This window comes from Poecilia mexicana, unplaced genomic scaffold (assembly GCF_051168715.1).
Source record: "Poecilia mexicana isolate PSO_F unplaced genomic scaffold, ASM5116871v1 scaffold_16, whole genome shotgun sequence".
In the NCBI taxonomy this organism is placed as follows: domain Eukaryota; kingdom Metazoa; phylum Chordata; class Actinopteri; order Cyprinodontiformes; family Poeciliidae; genus Poecilia; species Poecilia mexicana.
In genome coordinates this window covers 14,680,441-14,704,890 of record NW_028263385.1, presented here as the reverse complement: position 1 = coordinate 14,704,890, position 24,450 = coordinate 14,680,441, and the positions used below count along the sequence as shown (strand labels likewise).

Sequence of the window (24,450 nt, the reverse complement as noted above, 5' to 3'; positions counted from 1 at the left end):
AGGGGTAAAGTTGTGGGTTGTTTTAAAACCACTTTGAACAACTTGGAGAGAATGTTTTAATCCGTGATCTAAAAATTGCACAGCTGCCATGGTTAAAACTAACACTGGTATGGTTGGTAAAAAGAAACTATCACTGTACTTCATCCCTTCACTAGGACAGCGTCATGTCTCAGCAGGGGCAGGGAAGCTGGTCAGTGTTCATTGGAAGATGAATGAAGCTAATTAAAGGTCAATCCTGGGGGGGGCGAAAACAGATAAAGGCATCAAAAAGATTTGAGGCCGGGGCAAATGCAGTCCAAGTTATGGTGGTTTAAATCAGTGCATATTCATGTGTTTGGATGACTGAACAAAGTCCAGATCTAGTGCAAATCTGGTGGAGACATACTTCTACATTAATGCAGATTATAGTATATGTCTAATGTATATAGGTATAAATATAGCGATGCTCACCACACTTGTTCAGATGGGGTTTTTTTTTAATGAAAAATAACACAAATGTTCACTATTTGGTGCTGATCTGCCACATGACATCCCAGTAAAGAAATAAGGTTTGTGGTTGTAACGTCAGAAAATGTGACAATCAAATTAATCAAACCAAATTTCTTTTGTGTAGCACAATTAAATAAGGTAGTTCAAAGTGTTTTACATCATGAAAACTCAAAAATCAACAATTGAAACATTACATTTTACCAAGTGCCGTCATCAAAACATCGGTTAGTATTTCATTTATGAAGGAACTCAGTGTCTCGACTGTTTCACAGTGTTCCACGGGTGTGAGTATTTTTGCAAGGCATTACATATTTAAATGATTCAAAGGCTTCTATAAATGAAAATGAAAATATGAAAATGAAAATAATAATGAAAATGAAATAGACAATGAAAATAATTAAGGCAATGAAACCTGGAGTTAGAGCATTTTTTTTTTCTAATTAAATTGTCACCCAGAATTTCTATACTGCTAATGCCAGAGAGTGATGCATGTTGTTGGTAGTGTTTGCTTGCCATGATCCGGGGCACCTAAGTGCAGCACATGCTGAAAACACATAAATGCGAGTTCCCAGAGTTTCATGAGCGCACACAGAGACACACAGACACACACATGCTTTCCTTTGAGACACACAGTTGCAGTCAAACTAGGATGCATACCAGTGACTTACTGTAATTAACTGCATGATCTGACCAGACACTGTATGTATATATGTAAAAGCACCGTGATTTAATTCTGTTGACATCTGCCAATGATGCTCTGAGACTGAAATTTAAAAAAAAGCTAGGAGCGTCCAAAGGTATAAAGGGGAGCAGCAAGTTTGTCAGTAGCTCCAGTGATTCCCAGACAGGAGTCTTTGTTGGATGGATGGGGCATGTTTGACAAAAATGTGAAGCTCAGAAACCCACGCAGAGCTCCAGTTTCCCTACAAATTTTAACAAAATCTTTTATTTTTTTTCTCTCTTTTCCTCTCCTCTCGTTCGTTTGCCACTCCCTCTACCCTCCAACTCCTCTCGCAGGCGACCTCTCAGAGTCCAACTGAAGGTGAAGTCCCAGGGTTCATTGTGCTTTCAGACTGTCTTCTACCTGTGAGCGTCTGCGGAGAGCTGCCACACAAACACACACTGACATACGCAGAGATACCCTCAAAGCTGAAATGTATATAAAATGCACAAAAAACAAACAAACACATGCCTGCTAACACTCACTCAAAACACACACACACACACAGTTAACACAAATTACGTATCCGTACAGCCAAATGCTTGGTTTGACCACAGTCTGTATGGAAAAGGGTATTTAGTACAACTAAGAGAACTCAGACCACATGTGTAGGAAAGGCACTGATAAAAAAAAAACAATGATGTATCACTTCAATAGACTTTAACATGTCTATTCCATGTCTATTACGTGACAAATATAGAGGGATCGTTGTTTCATAATAAAAAAGAAAGAAAATACAAAAAAAAAGATGGCTAAATGAGTAGGCTAGCAAGACTTTGGAAAGGATCCTAATGAGCTGTATATAGTTTAGTTTACAAAGAGCAGCATTTAAAAAAAAACAATAAAACATGCAAAAAAGAATACTACTTTAGATAAAACACTGAACAGAACACTGCAACATAACTATTATTATCATTATTATTCTTATTATTAATACAACTAGTGACATCATCATTCTTCATGAGAAAGCTATTACATTCCAAATTGTAAAATGGGGAAATCTCAAACCTATTTTAAATTTCTACTTAGATTTTAGGTGAAACACAGGGGAGGGGGCGGGGTTGCACTTTTATTCGGGAGGTTTTAATAATTGAGCTATTTTTTATTTATTTATTTACTAATTTAACAATTATTTTGTTTATCGGGAGAAAATGTTTGAGTGGCAATGCAATATTTTGGTTTTAGGATTTTCTAGAGAAAAACTTTTGAGAGCCTGTTTCTGTCAGACTCTTACAATCGAGTAATTATAATGTATCTATTAACTATTACAGCAATTATATTTATTTCTTATTTATTGAATCCTGTTTTTTGATCCACTCTTTTTAAGTTTAAATAAAAGGTATCATACTAAATGGCCTGCTGTCATTCGTGTCTGTTTGTGTTTTTGGCAAAAATCATGGAGGGGGGATTTTTTTTTTTTTTTTCAACTGTACGTGACGTTTGTGACCAGAAGGGGGCGTACCTGGAGTGCACTAATTAAGAGGTTTGCATCTAATCTTCTGAACTCATTTATAGCAAACTGTTTATCAGCAAAATTACACACTGCACTTGCTTTATCTCCGAGAACACTATTGGAGTTGATTACCTTCTTACCAAGATAGAAACTGCTGTTTATTTCCCTGGATAAGCTTATCTCAGTTTGCCTCAGTTTAAAAAACAAAGACCTGAATAACTGGGTGCAAGCCAAATGATGTTGTTGTAACTGAGAGCTGCAGATGAATTAAGTTGCATCATCCCAGTGCACACACTTTTTTATCTATTTGTGATGCATGTGTTTAGGAATAAATATAAACTGCTGTGCAGCTGCTTTTTGTTAAGTATAAAATATCTCTGAATCAATGGGACACTGGAATAAGTTGTTGTCCGCAAGGAAAGCATTTTCTGAATTCATACTTTCAATGACCAGTTCATATTTACAGCTCTGTGCCAAGTCCAAAGTAGAAATCAAACAATGACTGTTTTATCTGTTTACTTGGAGGAAAAGGAAATAAATAACAGCATAATAAAACAGTCTAAGGAACATCGAGTCTCTGCTCAGATATGATGCAACAGCAGCTTAACGTAGCTTGTCCTACTGAACCAAATGTGTATCTGGGAAAGCTATTTTACAAGCTGCACGGTATGTAGACCTTATGTCACTGTGCACTTTGAACAACCCTTCATGTGCTTCAATTTTAGGTCACAGGGAAAAGAGCTTTAGCTGGTAAAAGGAGCAGCTAAAGCTGAAACGTTCTTGATCTGTAATGGCAAACATTTAAATGGGTGTCACAGCATAATTATGTACCATCACTGAAATAAAAGTGGACTTGAATGAAATGGAGAATTAGAAAAGGTTATTGAAAATTAATTTTATTTATGACACAATCAGATCAATTTCTAACATATTTCACCCACTGTAGGTCATGAAACATGTTTCAAGTAGTTTGGAAAACAAAACCCCCAAAACAGGAAACTGTTTCCTATATGCAGATGGGTGCGGCATAAACAAAACCAAAGGTCCTACGGAATTATTAAAGGAAACTATAATGAATTAATACAAATTCATTGACCTTTAATATATAATAATTTAGGTTTTTAACTACGTCTGCTTATTTAACTGTAAATGTTCATTCTTTGAGCAATTTTCCTCAAGGAAGAGTGTTGTCTGACACACTTCTGCCAACAAATTTCACTATTGATTTGTTCAAACCATGGCAATAAGTAAAGTTCTTCACCTAGAAATTGCAAAAACATTTCACGTTATGCTACTTATGAAAAGCAAAAAAGAATGGCATGTTTTTAATTATTTTATAATCAAATGAGCTGATTTAGGATCTATATTTAACTCCTAATGAAAGCTAATTTAAAAGTTGACTCAAGAATGAATCTTATTTAAAAATCTCTGGAAACAAGCTATTAAAGTAAAAAGACATCTCTTCAGTTCATTTATAAAAGTTATACGGTTTAATAGTACATTGTTTTGTTAGGAAATAATTTATAAAGTAGTGATAAAAACCCCGAAATACAGTAAAATGGCCATGGCTTGGAACCAGTGAGTAACTGGTGCAGAGAGGTGAGGTAAAACTTTCCTCGGTGTGGAATCAAAACGCGAACATGTCAGCCAAGTGTTCCCTCGTGCTCGGACGTCATTTGCGTCCCTCCCTCCCCGTTATCCCCTTCTCACTCCTCCTTCTGTTTGCCCGGATCCCAGCCACTTCTCTCTCCAGCAGGCCCGACCCGCACATCTGTCGGGATAATACGCCCACGCAGACACCGCACACGAGAGAGAGGGGGGGAGGGGGATGAAATTAGCAGGGACACGACGAGAGACAGAACAGCCTGGACGTTTGCTGGAAGAAAATCCGACCATTCTCATCGGAGCTCCTCGCGTATCTCCCACTATGAAAGCAGGTTTCTAGTTTTTCCCCAGTCCGCAGAGAGAGAGAGAGAAAGAGAGAAAAAAAAAAAAACAACCCTGACTTTTATACTCCATGAAAACATGAAAAGACCTGCCCGGATCTTGAGCGGTTGCACCTTTCTGAGCTCAACCAGCCGGCTGGACACACACCGTTAGGAACCGTTAGGTTTACAGCCGGATCACCAGAACCCGGACTACGGTGGAGGAGAGGAAAGAAACTACATTTGTTTCCCCGAAAATACCGAATTTCTCTGTTCTCAAATAAACAAAACGCCAAAGTAAGTACTGTTTCATTTTCACGTCGGCAAAGCAGTTAGCTGTTCGTTAATGCGTGCGCTGCGGCAGACTACGTTCTGCATCCTGTTTCTGCTTAGACGTCATTACGCATTCATGAAGGAATCCGTTAATGCGACATAGCAGAGCAGTTTTGTTTCGCTTACTATAATGAGAAAAGACATGGGAATTAATGTGTGAATGTGTTTGGAAAGGAGCCGCCGTAAAGTTTCTAAGCGTCGCCGTTTAATGTAAGGAAATGATGGCGCGTGGCTCAGTGTTTGATCTATGCTAACAAAGTTTGCCAACCAGACGAGATTATCTCAGCTAACACACACATAGGTGGAATTTAGTAAAAGAGCTTATACTGTTGTTGACTTTTACATGTATTAGTTTTTATATCACATGTAATGGTTAAATGGACTTTGACTGGGACATGTTTTCCAGTGCCACAATTGTGAACTCCCCCCCCCCCCCAACAAAGTAGCCACCGTGAAGCTGCTGCCCACACTTTTCTGAAAAAGCAACAAAGTCCACTGTTGATATAAAGTTTGTCACATGTAACAAAATGTTTCGTTCCAGCTGTTTTTTGTTTTTGTTTTTTCTTTTAGTGCTTTGCATTGAAATAAAATAAGATCTTGATTCCCTTTGGAAAAAACAAGCTTGCATGGCTTTGATGACATCACATAAGGCGGCTAATCACTAATCAGATCTTTTTTGTACTTGCATTGTTTTTTAAACCATTTCCATCCTTCAGTAGGGTTGGCCTGATGTGAGATTATCACTGTATGACCTTAACTAATGCTAATTAGTTGGTGTCTTAAGTCAGAGCTCTAATGTGAGAATGACATCACCACCTCTAGCCGAATAGCTTGTAGTTTGGCTAACTACTGTTTGCAATATAAGCAGATTATGTATTTGACTTCATTTTATGCATATAAACACAAAATAAACATATTAATAAATAGATACTTTACAGCATTGTGTGCCACTGGTTTAATTAGTAGTTTGTACTTGCAATTCTTAGTATAGATTATTCTGCTGTAAAAGTAAAACTTTCCCCATTAACATATAGTCAATACACCAATTATTGCAGTGTAATTGTAGTGCTAAATGGCAAATATTAATATAACCTAAGCATATTTTCACAGTTATTATAAGTACATTTGAAGAGTAGAAATAATATTTAAATAATCAAAAACAACAATCTCAACTAATATTGTCAGTTTTGGGTGTTTGCAGGCATCAAAGTTTATTGTTATTGTAAAATATGAACATTTTTCCACAGTTATAAACAACATAGATGTACGCAGGATACAGCATTTTTACAATATGCATGTCATCCAACGAGATGGAAAAATTCAAGTTGGAATATAAGTAGATATGCGTCAGTTAAAGTTCCTAAAGCGATCGTTCTCTTTATCTGGGTTAGCTTCTCCATCCACAGCAGTATCAGTCAAGACTTTGGAGTCTAAAGGGCTTGCTAATAAAATGTTTGTCCAGCGCTTCATAATCAGTGGAAATCTGTAAATGTAGCTTGTCAGCTATGTTGTCCAACAATGCTGGCTGACCTGCTCAATTCTTGTGCCTCCTGTGATGTAACTGACCCAAATACACATTAGCAGGAGGTGGTTTTTGGTCTGCTAGGAAACATTCCATTTTGTTAAATCCTGCTGTGAACATTCTTGCTTTATTACCCACCTGTGTTTTATTTTCTGGAGGTGACGGTCAGTTCTCCCATTCGCCCTTTCATATAGCAACGCTATCTCAGTTCTTATCTCGCAGTGGAAGCAGGAAGTAGCCCAACCCTTACTTGTTTGATTAGGACTACTAATCCATCGCTTTTCAATAGAGCCAAGAAGCCCAAATGGGAATCAAAGCCAAAGCAAAAGTTGCTGGAGCATTGCAATGAGAAAGTTAAGGTATGACTGAAGAAAATGTGGGTTGAAAGCAACCCAACACTCAACAATAATTTTTCAATCGGACATTTTTCAACACTAATAAAATAGATTCATAAATACTTTCTTAATCCCTACAAGAGAAACTTGTGTGTGCAGGTAGCACCTAAAATCACAACAGCACACCAAGACTATAGTACCATAAAACACAATGGTAGTTGTGGTATGTATAAATGCACATGGTCAGCAGGAGGTGTTGTGCTGCTGCCTTGTTGCAGCAGGAATGAAGGCTCACCTGCATTTCTGTTCTACAACGCAGACAAAGGCATTATTATTATTGTGAATAATTCTCTGAGAATACCTTTAAGCAGCTACTTCAAATCTTATAATAGAAACTTGTGTTGCATTTTACCACTCCTAAAACGCCTGTTTATGTTTTACATAAATAGGTGATGGACCAACATATTACCTTTTTGGTTTGAAAAGGCATTTTTCTCTGACCCACTTTGTTTTGAGTCACGTATAAATCATATAAAGGTGAGGGACAAGTGCTTTGATGCATGAATAAGAATAATTGTATAACTCGTTCATTTGTTATACCAGAATGGGAATGGCATACATGGAAAACAGCAGTAGTCTAAAAAAAGTTTAAGTTTCCTTAAATGAGCTTCAGCAGTTGGTGATTCATCCATGGAACCTAATTTGCTTAGTCCTAATATGTGACAGTGTGTTTGTAAATCATTCATTCTGACTGAAATTCTGCATTGAAGTCAAGATCAGTCAGTCGAGTTAAATCATGTGTGTCAAACTCAAGGCCAGGGAGCCAAATCTGGCCCGCCTTAGCTTTTTATGTGGCCTTTTAGACTCCAATTTACATCAGTTAGTTTGCAAAATTCACACAAAATCAACAGATCTCCAAATTTTTTTCAGACTTTTACTGCAATTCTTTTCTTAAAATTGGTCAAATTGGCCTCAGCCTTACCTGAAGTACAGTTATAGTCCGTGATTGCTGCGGCGATTGATAAAAAGTGACTTTTAACACCATACATTAGCGCAAATATCATAAAAATGCCTTACAAATATTTCTAAATTAGCGCCAGAAAATCTGTGATGTTGATTGCAAAAAGAAAAAAAACACACAAAAACTTAACGAAATCTGGTCCTTTAGGAGAATTCAGATTTTTGACATGGCCCAAAATGAAAATGAGTTTGCCACACCTCAGTTAACTACTCTAACCTGAGATCGAAAAAAGCAACTTGAACGTTGATCTGTCTGCGATTACGTCTTCCTTTTTGACTGTTTTCAGTGAGTAATCGGAGCTTCAGTAGAACATAGTGGAATTCGGTCTCCGCTGAATGAGTAAAACTGGTCACCAAAAGGTAAATGTAACCATGGCCTTGCATCCACTGAGGTGAATCATTTCAGCATGACAGTGCCTCCTAAACAGACCCACTCACAGCCGCATGCTGACTGATTGACCTGCAGCATCAATAATTCATGAGAGCCACAGATCAGTGTCACTAAAACCTGACTTTTTTTGTGATGTTTACCCACAGCACAGCAGAGAGGATAACGGTCATGAAACAATTCAATAAACCGACTGCTTTGGGATGCTGAAACACAGACTGCCACTTACACACTGAGATTATCTGTTGAATGTATTTTTTATTTTTTTTGTAAGAGAAATAATCTCCATGTCTTTTGAGTTACTTTCCCAAAGAATTCCTAAAATGTGGGCGGGATGCGTGTTGATCGTTTATCCTTGCTGGAAAATGCTGAAAGCATGACCTGAGTTAGGGCTGACGGACCATGTGCAGCAGAGAGCATGGCCGGCTGCCCTCTCCTCTTCTCCCTCCCCCTGTTACACAAATGCATTTTGCTGCACAGAAATACTAAATATTCACATTTTAAAAGCTTTGAAATGACAGTTTGTACCTTGATACTGCAATCGTTAAACTAAAATCTCAATTTCAGACTGCACCGACACTAATTACTGTATCACTACATGCTTTAGAAACAAACCAATCACAATCTCATGGGCTATAAAAATGATCCTAATACTTATAGTCATTGCAAGTTAACGACCTGTGCTGTTATTTATGGTTCCCATTTATGAAGCAACTGATAAGTTTCTATGCAGCTTTTATTTATTTGGTGTTTTTTTTACATCTCGTTTCATTAAGTTCAGTTTATTGCAGTAGCAACTGTTTGCACCTGAACAGTTCAAACTGTATTCCTCCTGTTCAATCTAATTTATTTAAAATCATTGCATTTTTCATTAACCACTCTCATTATGTACACTGTGTATATGTAGTGGCGTTTTAAATCAGCTTTAAACACAGGAGAGCAGCAGGAGCCAATACAGGGTTCAGTTCAATGCCAGGGAAAATCTGACAGGAAATCAAACCGGATTTATGTCGACCTGCGTGTGAGCAACATGGTGATAGTAGATCATTAAGGATTTAATATCGCCTATATAGCAGAGAAGCTGTTCTCTCCGTTGCTGTTTGATGTTTTTGTACAAGTGCATCAGTTTGCAAAATAGCTTTTGTGTTACAGACTTATCTGAGTGGTTCTGGCTGGTCAGGCTGAGCGGTCTGAGACTGAGCGGACTTTGAGTCTTTAATATTTCAACACCTTTATTAAACATCGGTTAGCTCTCGCTGGCAGCTTCTTAACATCTGATTAGAAACATAGACTGCAATGGTCTATCATACAGCATATTGTTACTAGTACAGCTGTAAATTTACTTAATTGATTTGAGACATAAAGCTCTGGGTTGGTTTTACTTAGAAAGTATTAGAATGCTTAGTTTAATGTATGCCAATGTTTTTTTGTTTGTCTTTACAAGCAAAAGACGTAGTATTCATCTTTTTAAAATATATTATCTCAAGAACAAAAACAGGACATGCATTGTAATTTATAGATGTATTCTGACATGTTATCTCAGTGAAACGTCAGTGCGCTAAATATTTAAAGTTTTGACATACCGATGACCCAATAAAGATCCTTGATGTGAAGGATCAAACCAGCACAAAAAGAGTCAAAATAAAAATCAATCACATTTATTGAATACAAACATATATCTTTGGGATATTTTCTGACAGCAAAAAGCCCGAAGTGATCAGAGGTGTTGCCTCAACAACAGCTTTTATAAAGCGACTGCCCCCACCAAATCACACAATAGCCCTTCCTCTCGAATTTTCCCAGCTCTTCTCTCTTCAGCTGCAGGTGTAAGGTCTGCAACCCTCTACCCGGATTCACAAACGTCCCCGTCCTCACACTGTTCTTTAACAAATAGTTATTTATCATGAAACACTGGAATAACATAATATTGGCTTAAAATGTCAAAATTAAAGACTGAACCTGTCTACAAAGTATCATTTCATTCACATTTATAACAACTCTCATTCAGACTGATTATACTTATGTATGTATATTTGGAGATTATTAAAAGTCTGCTATTTTAGAACATCTTCGAAACACATAGTATTTTTTTTTTTGTCAGCATATTGTCAATACATTACTGGAAACGGAAATACAGTAAGTCTTACATCTGGCTGTAAATTTTTGTTCTTCCATTACAGGCGTAACAATAGCGTGTTGTGCCTGCTTGATAAGTGATTTCACAACACATATTGGTATATTAAGTCACATGTGGTTATGTAATAGTGAGAACTGATCGTGCTTCTTGAAGGAGTGTCCCGTTTCTCTGTAGAGTATTTGAACCACTTCCTGAATCCAGTACCAGGGATGGGAGGGGGAGGAAGAGGGCTAATACTGGGCATAAACCCAGGACATGGCATTCATCTGAATGACACTGGACATCTCTGCTGTAATCTGTTTAGTTATTGGCAATTTGTAGGTTTATGTTTTTGTTGTGCTCTCTTGAAGCTTTTCTTGCATCAGTCTCCTAGTTCCTGTGTTGTTCTGTTCTTGGACTCGTAACCCAGATGGTGTTGGTCTCTCTCATGAATATGTATTCCTCTGATGGTTGCTAAATGCTGCGGTTTGAATGATTCAGCCTCCAAAGTGAGCATCCTAAATGTGGTTGTACAACACAGATGGTCTGGTAGTAGTGAGTCACAGTCGGAGCACATTGTTAGTCTTATGACTTATGGTTCCCCTGACTTGCTCAGCTTCCTGCCTTCCAATACTCATTGGACTGTAAAGCACCGGATGATTTTATGAACCAGGGGAGTGAATGGGGACAGAGTGGAGTGATTCCTCTGTTTGGTGCCAGCGTGTTTACATTCTCTAAATATTCCTGGACTTTGAGCCACGTTCTTCTTGGATTTGTTTAGGTTCTCCTAACTTCTGTTTGATGCTTTTTATCAGAGTAAGCATTATAGGCGTATAAACCCCAGGATTCAGGAATATCTGGAATGACATTCAGCCAGCTTGATGCGAAATCACTGTTTCCAGTCATCGGACGCTTGCAGTGTATAGTGTGGAAGAGAAAGTCTGTCTGACAGAGAGAGAGAGAGAGGGAGAACCGCCTTGCTCCCTCCCACCCGCTGGAGGCATTCTTTACTTTTATTGGACCTTTGAAATGGTCAGAGTCTGGTCATGTGATCTGTTAGACCAATGGCAGGAGGATTTTGGGAAGCTGTGGGGGAAGAACTGCTTAAACATGCTGAATTCACTGGATGACCTAAACAAGCGACCCTAAAAATATTCTCCTGGAGTTTGCAAAATGCTAAAATGTTGCAATGCTTCCGGACAGTGTGACTTTTTAAACATTTTTCTTGGCTTCATTGTGTATTTGTCAATTTTTCATGCTCACTTTGTGGCGTGTTTGTCCAGCTTGTTACATTTAATTGTATCCAACACACTTTGCAGGAGTTTGGAGTATTTTGTCGCAATCATTTCCGCACATCAAACACCCTTTGGACAGCTGATTTTTACTTGTCTCATTGAGGTTTGACTGCGGGGAACCTTTTTCTGCGGCTATCTTTGCACTCAAATGCATTATGCATGACCACCAAAAGTCAGATGTTGAATCTCTGAAGTGGAAGAACTGGCAAAATTATAGGGAAAAATATGTCATCCTCCCCTTTCTCCAAAAGGGAAAAAAGGGCAGCCCAGGGGTTTTGCAACAGGATAGAGGGATTGTGATGACTGACATGACTCTATGTGGAAAATAACACACTCACTCATCCATAGCACCTTTTACAGCAGAAGCCAGATCAGAAGAATCAGCTTTATTATTATCATTACATATATATTGAGAAACGATTTAATTTAGCTAAAATGCAAAAACATTCATATATGTTGATATTGCATTCCTGTGTTTTGTGTCTTTTGTGTCTTTACATAGTCAAAGTTTCTTTCCTGCTATCCATTAATGCATTTTTATTCCCTATTTTAAATGCTTCAAACTGAAGGCCCGGGGGCCATATCTGGCCCACTATAGTTTTTATATGGCCCTCCGGACTCCAAGCTGACGCATAAATAGAACCATGCAGATAACAGTTGTGTGCTTAAATATTATTTTATCAATTACATCAAAGCGGTTTATATATTTTGCATAATTGTGAGTTTATTGCAAATTTTCCTGCAAAAAGGGTTGGAAATATTGGAGTTATGCGGCTGCTAACTTTCTTACTTCAGCTACTCTGCTGCCTCAGCCTTACTTGATATCAACTTATAGTCTGTGTTTAAAGTGGAGAGCAACAAAAAGCCACATTTACCATCTTCCAAAAAAAGACGGTAAATGCGCAAAATTTCTTTTTAAATTACTAAATTAGATCCACAAAATCAGCTATTTCCACTGCAAAAAATAAAAACAATATTGAAATCCTGGAGGGACCGATGATTGTGAAAACATTACTTCATTTTAAGAGGTACTTATCGAAGGCAGAGACAGCTCTTTATTAATATTTTAACAGTTTGTTGATGGGTTTTATCAACACGTCCTGGCACAACCGGCCCTTTGAGAACATTCATGATCTTGACATGGCGCCTAAAAGAAAACTAGTTTGACGCTCCTGCCCTATCAATAACATTATGTGTGTTATTGGGCGTGTTATGAAAATAAGAGCAGTAGAAATGTTTCTGCCTTTCTCTGAGCCAAAGGGGGAATCCTCCTCAATTACTGGCAGCAGCGGCAGCAGCAGCAGGGTGGGGATGGGAGTGGAAGCCAGGCGGTTACACGGCTTTGGCATTTGCAGCTGCAGGAGTGGGAGTTGCTGTAGCTCTGTAAGGGGACTCCGCTGATAGCGTGCGTAACGGTGGCCCCACTCGCTCTGCTCTTATAGATGAGTTATGACTCACATCCCACAGATGTACCGTCTCACTTTGCAGCCAGCCCTTTACTCTCTTGCCACTCCCTGAACATAGCAGCCGAAATATTCATCATTACGTCAGAGAAAGAAGCAGCGATCACGGATGACTCTATTTACGAGTTCATCGTGGAGGTGTGAAGGAAAAGCATTCGCTCATTCCTTAGGTGGATCTTCATATGTCTCTGTGCTCTGTTATATGCATTAGGAAATATGGACATGCTCCCAGTGAGCATCAAATAAAACCAAAGTTAAACCACTGTATTTTCACCATTTGTCTCAGAATGAAGATTTCACTTGTCCTTTACCGCATGTCTCTAAGCTTAATTGACTTGTATTTGCAGGCTGATAAAGCCATAAGGGTGGTGCAGAGTCCTGGTGCTTCAGGATGCTGGTGGAGCTGAGCGAGTGGTTCTGGCAGGAGCGGCTGTGGTTTCCGGAGGGTCTGGGCTGGGCTGACCTGGAGGATCGGGATGGACGAGTTTACGCGAAGGGCCGTGATTTATGGGTGGCGCTTCCCATTGCGCTGGTATTCCTCATTATCCGGCAAATCTTTGAAAGGTCGGTCCATCTTTCACTCTGTCCTCTGGCCTACCTGTGACCCTCAGCTGTGTTTAATTTAAACATTTATTTTCTCCGTGTTCACACATTTATCCCTGTCTTCCTCTTTTGTTGTTCTTTTACCTTTTCTACCTTCTCCTTGCTTTGTCTGTGACTTTCTTGGTTGGCTATCTCCAACTTAAAACAGTATTTATATCCCTTTGCAGTCATATATTTCACTTGCTTACGTTTGTCAAGTCACTATTAATTATTATTTTCATTATATTTATCTTTTGTTACCTTCCCTCTCACCCTCTCTAACGTTGGGAAACGTGATAAGAGAAACAGAAAAGGAGACAGTTATGACATTTGCATGAACCTATAAAGCTGCTGCTCACAGTTGCTCATAAATTTGCAATGTTTTAAATTTAATTATAAAACATACTTTTTTGTCAGACATCCCCTAGTTCCCAACTACTAGATTATTTTCTCCAGATGCATCTACATAGATCCCAGTGTTTCAGAAATAACATTAATTAAAACCTATTTAGAATAAAATGCAAAAACAACATTTACTTTCATTAGCTAGTTATTCTTTTTATGCCGTTCTAGATTCCTGCACAGTCTGAAAAATAGGATTTTATTGTTTAAAAGTTGGATCCAGTCAGACTTTTCTTAGTCCTTCATAACCTTTTTCATGTGGTTTCAGGTTCTATTTATAACTTTTCTATTTACATATTCAAAATTAGCTGTTTTGAGAAGTATGTACACATTTGAGGGAAAACACATCGTCATTGACCTCTGAGGACATTTAACATTAAAATAAAAACGTGTTTCAAAGGAAACAGTTTTCTTTTATAATTCTTCTTTGGCAATGCCATTCTGAATATTTTTGATTTTTAGGCTCCTCTAGCTTGAGCATTTTATTGCTGAAATGTTCATCCGGTTACTTAGAAAAGGGTAAAAATCCTCATTGTCTGTTATATAAAGCATTAACTTTTGTCGGTGAGGTGTGGAAAATAATCTTTTCTGCTTCCGTCTTTTGTTATGTTGCCAGATATTTATTGAATGTAATTAATTAGCTTCCAGAAATATTGTGTTAACATCCTGTACCTCCAGTACACATCCTGTGTAATACTTTCATTTATCATCTGTGGGTTAGGGTTAGATTTTACATTGATTTCCATTCATTTCACCTATTTCTTCTAAAAAATGTCCTTCCTTTTTAATCCCTTGTTTAATCCCAGGACAGTGGCGACACCTCTGGCCTCTCTACTCGGCGTGAAAGAGACGGTTCGGCTCAAAGCGCCTCACATCCCCTCCCTCGAGTCCTACTACTGTAGAGTGACCAAAAACCCAACACAGGTAACTCTCGTGACACTGAGCGCGCTGTAGGATGTGAAGTACCGGAAAATACCAAAAATCAAACCTCCTTTTGTTGGTTCAGTCTTCAGTAGCAAGCCTTTGCAAACAGACGGGTTATTCAGAAAGACAAGTGCAGCGGTGGTTCAGACGGAGGAGGAACCAGGACCGACCGAGTTTGCTCAAGAAGTTCCGAGAAGCCAGGTAAAAACACGAGCGTGCTCTTTTCTAGATACATCGTTGTTCTTAAGAGTCTGTTCGCATGTAGGGCTGATAAAAAGTAAGCATTTGATAAAAACTTCCAAAACCTTTTTTCACATCTAATGTGACAGATCTCCTATGCGATTCAGGTGCGTAACCTGGCTGCGGAGGTGTGTTCAACCTCAAACTAACACTTTATTGAAGCAACTTTTGATTCATATCCAGCATTCAGCGTATTAAATTCACTAGTGCGGTCAATTGTTGAGGAAATAAAGTGCTTATTTTTATTCTCTAGCTAAGCTGTAGTTAGCAGGAGCAGGAGCAAAAATCTGTCAAAATAAGAGTTGTAAGAATTCACTTTTTTTTTATTTAATGATGCCACATTTTTATGTGGCACAAAAACAAATAACAGAACTAAATATAAATGTCCTTTTATAAGCCAGAGTTGTCAAATATAACTAAATCATGACGTAATTGGCTTGGATAATCTCCTGGCAGAGAAAACTGAATCCTGTTTTTAAATCACAAAGTGCTAGAACAAAGTATTTGCCAGGTTATTGAGCTTTTTATTTGTTCCATATTCTAATTGCTCTTACTATATGTACTCTTAAAGGTGGAGGAAACTCAGAGGTGATTGATCAGAGTTTCTGTGACCTGACATTTTAATAACAGTGGGTAAAGCCCAGCTGTGTGACACGAAGCAGGTTAAAACAACCGTTGACCTTAACCTGACCTGCTGCATGTACAAACAAATTTCTGGGTTTCGAAGTGAATCCTCTATTTTTAACTTACACTCAGAACCGTGCCAGTCTGCCCTTCTGGCCCGGTTCCCCACAAGCATTTCCAGCTATAAACATATTTACTACACGGCCTCAGCTGTGTCAGGGCCTCTGTCATCGCTTTAGCTGTATTTGTGTTTGCATGTGAGTTACATCCGAGCTGCGGACGATTCGTCTGGTTTTGTGCAGGCGGGTGCACGTGACTGGATGTTTGTCCCTGCCTGGTTATGGTGAGTCTTTCACTGTGTTGGTTGCAACATAAGGACATTATTTCTTTTCAATCAACCCATTGTGTGCGTGCAGACAACAGGGTTTCTGTCTTTCCTGCTTCCCCTTGGCTGATGTGTCCCCTCGCTCTCACTGTCCTTTTCTCACTGTGCTTCTGCTGCTCTCTCGCTGCTCCAGCTTTCTGTCTGAAGCCTTCTCGCCACACCTGTGTGATTGAGCAAAGGGAGCTGTGACCTCGCTCCATCTCTGAAGCAGGATATTAACAGCTCCCTCTTTTGTCTGGTATTTCTGCCGTTTGATCAACATTTGTCCAGCTTTGTTTGTTTGCATGTCGTTGTTGAACATTAATGATGTATTTCATCAGATTTTTCCCATGTGCGGAATCTAAGGATGAATTCACACAGCCCTGTTTAGTCTGTTTTAATCAAACCCCAGTTCGTTTGTCTACTTAGTCTGATTTGTTTGGGAAGGGGTGAGTGCGCAATCAAACTCTGATGCAAACAGGTTTTGGCTCGGAGAAAGTGAACTCTGTCGAGGTTTTGAAAGCATATGTGGATGCAACCAGACTGGAGGCCGCTTCAAAAGCAGGACTCAAACTACAGCGCAGGGCATTCTGGGTAAATACAGTCAAAACAAACGCTAGCTTGCTCCAGCAGGAGAAATGACTCGTGTTTTTGTTTTTGTTTTTTTTTACTAAACAAAAGTTAAATCCTACAATGACTAAAATCTGAAGCCAATTTATTTTTGTTTTACATTTTTGCAAAGAAGGATGTTGCCCTCATGTCTTGGTTTGAGGTTTTTGTGTTGTCTTCTTCAGTGGTTCTTTGTGCAGCGCCCCCCACAGGCGTGTGGGTGAACAGGCTTTTCAAACGGTTTGGTTTGGGAAAAAACCAACCGCACCAGCTGAGAATGTGACAAAAGTTGCAGTTTTGGTGTGAAAACACCTTAATTATGCGTTTCCTGGTAGATGAGTTATTAAACATCTTTTCCCCGACTGACTGAAGAGAAAGTGTGTGTGTGTGTGTTTGTTCTCTTGCAGTTGGAGATTTACCTTTTACCTTCTTGCTTTCATTGCTGGCCTGGCCGCCCTCATCGATGTGAGTACTGCCTCTTCTCTTCATGTAAACCCACACAAAGTCTCATCCATCATGTGCTCCCGTTGCTGTAACTTGTATATTTCTGCAGCTGCCTGCTCTTTTTGCTCTGATAACTTTGCCTCTTTGCAGAGATGAAGCCCTGACTCATCCCGGTGCTGAGTCAGTGGATATAAATACACCTGCTGATTCCTGCTGTCTCATTATCCCGTCCCGTTTCTCCTTCCAGAAACCTTGGCTGTATGACACGAAGGAGATGTGGCAAGGCTTTCCTGTGCTGGTACGTCTCTGGGAGGGATGAGATGCATCAGATTACTGACTCAAATTATCCAGCATAAATACAAAATAGGCATTAAATGGTTGTGTAGCGATGGATTATAGTCAGAAATTGGGAATAAAGATAAATATTGAGATTATGTTGGAAATAATTTGCTCCTTACAGATTTCTTCTACAGTTTTTTGCTGTTGTTTTTTTTTGTGACACTTATATGTTTTGGATCATTAAACAAATGTCAGTGTCACACCAAAATAACCTGAAAAAATACAGAAACTCTTTTCAGTTGATGATTTGATTTATTAAGGGAATAAAACAATCCAAACCAACCTGTTACCATGTTAAACAGTAAATGCGTCTTTAATCTAATAACTTTCCAGGAGCTGCTTGCAATAATGAGGAAACGTTTGTTAGATCGTCCTGAAGATATTTTGTCCTACTTTCATGTACTTTCATTCACTATTAATGCATTTAAAAATACACATAACTGTAGAGCACATTTTTTGATTCATCATTGGGATAATTTTCTATTATTACATTTAATTTCAGATGAAATTTCTGCCTCTCTTAAGGGACCTGAAAGCACACTTCTTCCCTTACGTCTTTTAAAATCTGTTAAAGTATTTATCAGTCAGGGGAAAAAATGGCTAATGCATTTCTTATCTATAATCTAATTCTTACAGTCTGAATTTATGACATTAGCCCATGGATTTTGTGTATTAAAGACATCTCTCTTGTTCAGACTCTGCTGCCATCTCAGTATTGGTACTACATGATCGAGCTGGGGTTCTACGGCTCTCTGCTCTTCAGCGTGGCTTCTGACGTCAAACGTAAAGTAAGTGAATATATTTCAGCAGCAGTTTTCTCTTCTGAGAACAAATGAAATACATTGCAAGAAACCGTCTACTTGCACAGGGTTTCCCAAACATTTCAACACCGGATCCACAAAGTAAGAGTGGCACAAACATGTGACCCAAACTATTTGTCAATTTGAAATCTGGAGATGATCTCAAGATCCTGCTTCTGTGGCGTCCAGACACCAACAAATACTTAAAGTTAGAATTAATGTCGTAGGTTCTTGAAGTATAACTTGTAATATTTGCTTTCTTTTTGTGTGCTGCTATTACATTCTGTTCAGAGAAAACCTCTACAACCTTTGAATGATCTGAGCTGTGACACATCTGCGGACTGTGGGTGGACATTAGACTGTTGTTACACGTGTGGTTTTCTGTGTTTTTGCTGGACTATGCTCTGCCTGCTCAGCTGTGCAGAGCAGAGAAAAAAAAAGTCTTGCAAAAGAGGCACAGCGTGTTCCTCTAACACCACACGTCTAACCGGGGCTCTGAAACCTGCGGCTCCGACGTTACAGTGGCCATTTAAACCCTCCATGTTGACTCTTAATAAGTCTGGCTAAAAACGACAAAGAACCAACTCATGTTGTTAAATGTGGATATAACACAAATTCAGGTTTTAGCAGTTTATGTTTTTGTTTTTTTCATTGGATATCCACAACAGTCTGACAGCAATAGCACCACCAATATATGTTTAGATCTATTATTATTGACTTTAGGTCAGAAACTATGTGCTTTTTTGTTTACACAATTAATTTTAACATAATTAATTTTAACATAATTTTGTTTACATAATTTGTTTCACAACTACTAATATCCCATAGCATTAAGGCTTTTGCTAAACTTTAATACTTTTATGTATTTTAGATTAAAAAAATAGATATAAAATGGTGGATTAAAAATGGCAGCAAATTGAATCAATTAGATTTATAACGTTTTCAAACGCCATTATTATTATTATAGTAATTTGTCCTATTTTATAAGGTCATGTAACATTTGCGACTCTGAGCGACTTTTATTCAATAGCGCTTTGTATTGTAAAGGCTGCAGATCCCTGGTCTAATCTGAAATAATCTTAAGCAGGATTTAGCTCTAAACCCAACAACTTTTTAACATGCAACACACATTTAAACGTTTCCTCCTCTCTTGACCCGAGCGAATCATTTCCCTGCTTTCCCTTTAGGACTTTAAAGAGCAGATAGTTCATCACGTAGCGACCATCCTCCTCATCAGCTTCTCCTGGTGTGTGAACTACATCCGTGCTGGAACTCTAATCATGCTGGTGCACGACTCCTCCGATTACTTCCTCGAGGTAAATGTCCCTCACTGGATTATTTTTGAATGTCAGACAACATTTTACCTCCAGTGTTTCATCGCTACTCAATACATGATAAAAGGTTTGCACTGACTGGAAACACGTTGATTTATTTGATCATTTTCCAGGTTAAACAAAGTCTTGAATTTTAACAATAAAAATAAAAAATTACCTGTCTGCTTTAAAGCATCATTTCATAGTGATGGATACTACAGTCTAGAAGTTTATGAGATTTTCTTTTTAAAGATTGAGGATAGCCCATAATATCAGATTAGAAGTGAATCACAGCATTGTGTTGTTGCTTTGTGAGCAAAGAAGTGGTAAAACCTGACTTTAGTAAATGTTTTCTACTTAACTGCCCATGATGTTGTACAAACACACAGAAAAATGTAGAAATGTTAATGTGAAAATTTGTAGGAACCCTGATAATAGACAGGAACCACATCTCATATGTGCTAATTTTATTTATGAGCCACTTCCATCCAGAGGATTATTTGACGCAAAGAAGCTGACACTGCCACCTGGTGTTTGAAAACATGCATTTAAGTTTTATTTGCTTTTCAAGAGATTAGCAATAATCATTCGGCTCATGTGTTTACATTTATTTGTGAATCATTCTCTTTCTTTTTCCTTTGACAGTCTGCTAAGATGTTCAACTATGCTGGGTGGAGAAACGCCTGTAACTACATCTTCATCGTTTTTGCTGCAGTCTTTATCGTCACACGCCTCATTTTTTTCCCCTTCTGGTACAAACACACACACGCTTACACACATTTTTGATCTTCAGTATAAGTACAGAGCACGTCTCTTAGATTAATGTAGACTTTAGCTATATTCAAAAACAGTATTTGATAGATAAAAACGAGACAACAGTAGCATTAAAACTGAAAAGTAAAAGACTATAAGATTAAAACTGTTCTCACACATTTTAACCAGCTGAATGTTGTTTTCCTCCTCCCTAATCCTCTCTGTGTGTTTCAGGATCATTTACTGGACCTGGGTTTACCCAGTGACCATCTACCCGCCTTTCTTCGGCTACTACTTTTTCAACGGCCTGCTTATGGTTCTGCAGTGTCTCCATATCTTCTGGGCCGTTCTCATCATCCGCATAGCAATCCGCTTCCTCACCAACAACGTAAGCAAAACATATGTGTAGATACGCAGCTTTTATTTTGGAAAAATGTTCAGATTTATTGTACTTCCTGTTTATGGAAATGGAAGAAACAGTAAATGCAGGGAGAAAAAGAAAGATGTCAATTCATTATTGTGAAATAATTTCTGAAATTTGGAGTGCACACTATCAGTCTAAGAAAAGTTTTCATTAAACCACTGCTTGCTTTACTGTGCACTATGTGAAACTGCTGTATATGCAGAGCTCACTTAGTCAGGTTAGGAGAGGAGCTTCTCTGTTTTGCCTTGCAGTTCTGTTCAAATGCTGTTTTCAAGACTGATGCACTTCTAAGATGGAGGTGGTCAGATTAGGATCACAAGATAGAGCCACCATAGAGGAAGAGGCTGAACACAGAGTGCTGCTGTCACTTCTCTATTATTGCAGCACGGCTTGACTGAGTAAAAGTGCACAGTGACATAGCAGTAGGCCTGTCACTGTTAGAGGAGCAGCTGTTTGTACTTGGATACAGCAGACAAGTCCAGATGGATCACCAGTTCTGGTTCACTGCAAAGCTGGGTTTCTTATTAACTTCTGTTGTTCCATATATATACATCTCTCTGCAAAAGTCTTAATCCACCACAATTTCTTTATACTTTGCTTTTAAGGAGCTATTTTTTGTATTTTTTTGTAAGTTGTCTTGATCAGTTGTTCTTCAAGCTTTCTGATGGTCTTTAAAAGTTTATTTTGGACAAATTTGTCTAGTCCTTTTGAATTTATTATGGAGTTTGTTTCTAATATAAAAAAGGAATGTGGACAAGTAAATGAAAATAGAAGAAATGTAAAACTAAAGAAACATCTAGAGCTGACAAATAGTATCTGAAAGTCATATTTAATGTCTTTGCAGGATAGAAAAGAAGGCTGAGATATGTGTCATGCACCAGCTGTCCATTTACTGCGTGACAAGAATCAGCTTTACTATAAATGCCATCTCAATGCACTTTACAATGCAAACAAATCCAGTTTATATCCAAATATGTAGAGAGGAATAATGAAATCAGATCCTGTGACATATTTAGTATTGTTAAAGTCTAAAGATGTTTTCCTAAATACTACTAAATGTTTACTCTAGATGCTGTTTGAAACTGACTAGGAAGCCTGCAAAAACTGCCAACAAAACTGTGAAATCCAGATAAAACATCCTAACTGACTGGGTTTTTAATGTCAAGATTTGGACTGATGTAATTAGCAAATATATTCTTTAAATACAGACTCACGTTGAAGCGACTGAACTGTTTTGTTTTTTCAGACTAAGTTCAGCATCTTCTCAACTTATAACTGTCCTAAACAGTCTCTAATGTTTGTTTGTTTGTTTTTTATTCCCAGGAAAAAGTGGACGATGATCGAAGCGACAAAGACGAAACAGACGAATCAGAGGAAGAGGACGAAGAAGAAGGAGGGGATAAAAAGCACACAAAGAAAAATGGGCCCATGCAGAACGACCACACAGTCCACAACAACAATCACAGCAAGACAGAGTGAAACTTGTGAGAGCAGGAAAGAAAGGACTTGTGAAAAAAGGACGACAAAGAAGACGGGATATGGCATTCCATAAAACTAGGAGATTCAACACTGTTACTTTAACACAGACATACACATGCTCAGTCAAACTTTTAGAGAACACAAGTATCAAGATTGACACTACACTAAGTGGCACTGCTTTTGCTTTGTCGCCCAAGGAAAACGGAAATCACGTATCATCATCTTTGTTAGATATTTGTCCAACAAACCTGTCAGTGAGACAGGAGAGAACATGAAGAGGTTCCAGGTGTGGAGGAGAAACAGGAAGGTGCTGCTGCTGCTGCTGCTTCTACTTAACTTTCATGTTTTAACGGTGTGCCTTAGAGTCAGCTGGTAGCTGCCAAAAAGCCATTTTATGGCTTTGTGCTTTAAAACTGTGCTGCTTTATTATGTATGTCTTTTTTTGTGCTTTGTTTTGCGATCACAAAGAGATCAAAACAAAGTGAGAACTACTATTAGATACCGGGGCATTTCTTTGTCTATGCAACAACATTTCTGTTAGGTATTATGATGTCTTTGCACAAACATATGAAGGAATATTTTGCAGTCAGTGCAGCCTTGTGCCATTTATGAAGTTCTCTGGTTTCTGTTCAGTCTTTGTCCAACAAAGCTCAGTGAGTACAGCTAAGTGACGTCTCACCGTTTGCTTTTTTAAGAAAACTTAAAGCAATAGACCGAAATGAGCTCTTGGTTCATCTCATCAGTGATTGAGCAATCACAGCCGAGTGTGTTTCAGACTCAGACCAGACCCTGACGATGCCACCCACCGAAAACCGATGACTCAGCATATTCTTCCCGAGGAGAGGTTTCTAAGTGGAAGCGGTGGGGTTTTTCCAGAGTTGACTTTAATAGGACAGATTTCTTCAGCTCACTGCCTGACCTTTGGAGGTTACATTCATTAACCTGCGGGAAATGAAAAGTGTTCACCTAAATTAATGATTATGATTCTGTTTGAAAAGGTTTACAATTGTGTTTTTTTCTTATGTTTTTAGAAATAATTTTTTTTTTTTAAAGTAAAAGTTCTAGAAAGAAGTATCTCATCTGTGTCGTCACGCATTCATATACTTGTACATCAAGTGCCTTATTTGTAATGAGCGAGGAATTCTCCTGTCTTCATGTTCTCTCCTTCATATCTAAGCCCCAAACACATCCTCCTCCCACTACTGCATCCACCACTTCCCTTCATTAAACACGACTCTCATTCCACTACTACTAACCCCGACCAACCACCAAACATGATGCAGAAAAAATATCTGTGGCCTGATTACAGTGTTATATTTTTTATTTTGTACTTTTCTTTTGTTTAATGACGGCTAAATATTGTTAATAATGATAAAAAAAATTATGAATCACAAAGAAATTGCTCTGGAGTCATCTGTGTCTAAATCGTGTCTCTAAAGAATCTACACACAACACACTGTCACAAAATCTAAATAACATTTATAAGAAAGACCAACTTAAAGTGGGTGTTGCAGAAAGGTTCAATCTTTAAGCCGCTTTCACTTTTTAAAACGTTCCTCATGTTGCAACAAAGATTTTCCTTGTTTTAATTCCTGAATGGAAATGTTGCACCGGATTGTATTCAGGTTTTTTTTTTTTTTTTTTTGTAGAACATATTGATCGTTTTTCTTCCTCTCCAATTATATTTTGTTTTGGTTTGCCACATAAAATCCACATAAATAAACTGAAGTTTGGAGATGCTACAAAAAAAAAAGTTCAAAACAACAATTTCATGTATATTTTCATCTGCAGGTAAAAAAAATACTGGATTACATTACTCTATAAATAAAATGTAAATAATAATTTCGTGCTAAGTATGCAGTTCTACGTGCTCTTTTAGATATGTAAAATCTACATAATCTAAATTACAACATTTTCTGAGTAACCCTTGAGTCATATCACTGAAAACACAGTAGGTAAGTCATTTTTGCCAACTTTTATAGAAATCAGACCACCTAACACCTTGACACATCAACCTGAGTCACTGTTTCGTGCAGAGCTTCACGCAAACCCTTCATATCCCACTGCCGCGGACAGAGGGACTGGAGAAGAAA

At 38.2% G+C, this 24,450-nt stretch overlaps 2 protein-coding genes across 2 annotated transcripts in view; both read left to right on the top strand.

Annotated features, from left to right (window-relative positions):
* The window catches only part of LOC106917883 (CUGBP Elav-like family member 3), a 31,598-nt gene extending 29,036 nt beyond the window's left edge, over positions 1 to 2,562 (top strand). The window contains exon 15 of the mRNA XM_014987175.2: positions 1,507 to 2,562. The gene's annotated coding sequence lies outside the window, so the exon portion shown is untranslated. The remainder of the gene's footprint in view (positions 1 to 1,506) is intronic.
* A 1,809-nt stretch (positions 2,563 to 4,371) lies between these two features.
* Positions 4,372 to 23,756, top strand: cers2b (ceramide synthase 2b). Its single transcript, XM_014994062.2, has 11 exons — positions 4,372 to 4,885; positions 13,408 to 13,624; positions 14,851 to 14,968; positions 15,051 to 15,169; positions 17,213 to 17,270; positions 17,497 to 17,547; positions 18,284 to 18,376; positions 19,576 to 19,704; positions 20,347 to 20,453; positions 20,689 to 20,842; positions 22,202 to 23,756. The coding sequence occupies exons 2-11, from the start codon at positions 13,452 to 13,454 to the stop codon at positions 22,355 to 22,357; spliced, it is 1,158 nt and encodes a 385-aa protein (XP_014849548.2). The 5' UTR covers positions 4,372 to 4,885; positions 13,408 to 13,451; the 3' UTR covers positions 22,358 to 23,756.
* Positions 23,757 to 24,450: the final 694 nt, after the last annotated feature.

Excerpts from the sequence above, each read along its gene's own strand:
- cers2b (XM_014994062.2), top strand. The coding sequence starts at position 13,452 with ATGCTGGTGGAGCTGAGCGAGTGGTTCTGGCAGGAGCGGCTGTGGTTT. Across the intron at positions 17,548-18,283 it reads GGCAAGGCTTTCCTGTGCTG|ACTCTGCTGCCATCTCAGTA; the intron begins GTACGTCTCTGG and ends TCTCTTGTTCAG. Across the intron at positions 18,377-19,575 it reads CTTCTGACGTCAAACGTAAA|GACTTTAAAGAGCAGATAGT; the intron begins GTAAGTGAATAT and ends CTTTCCCTTTAG.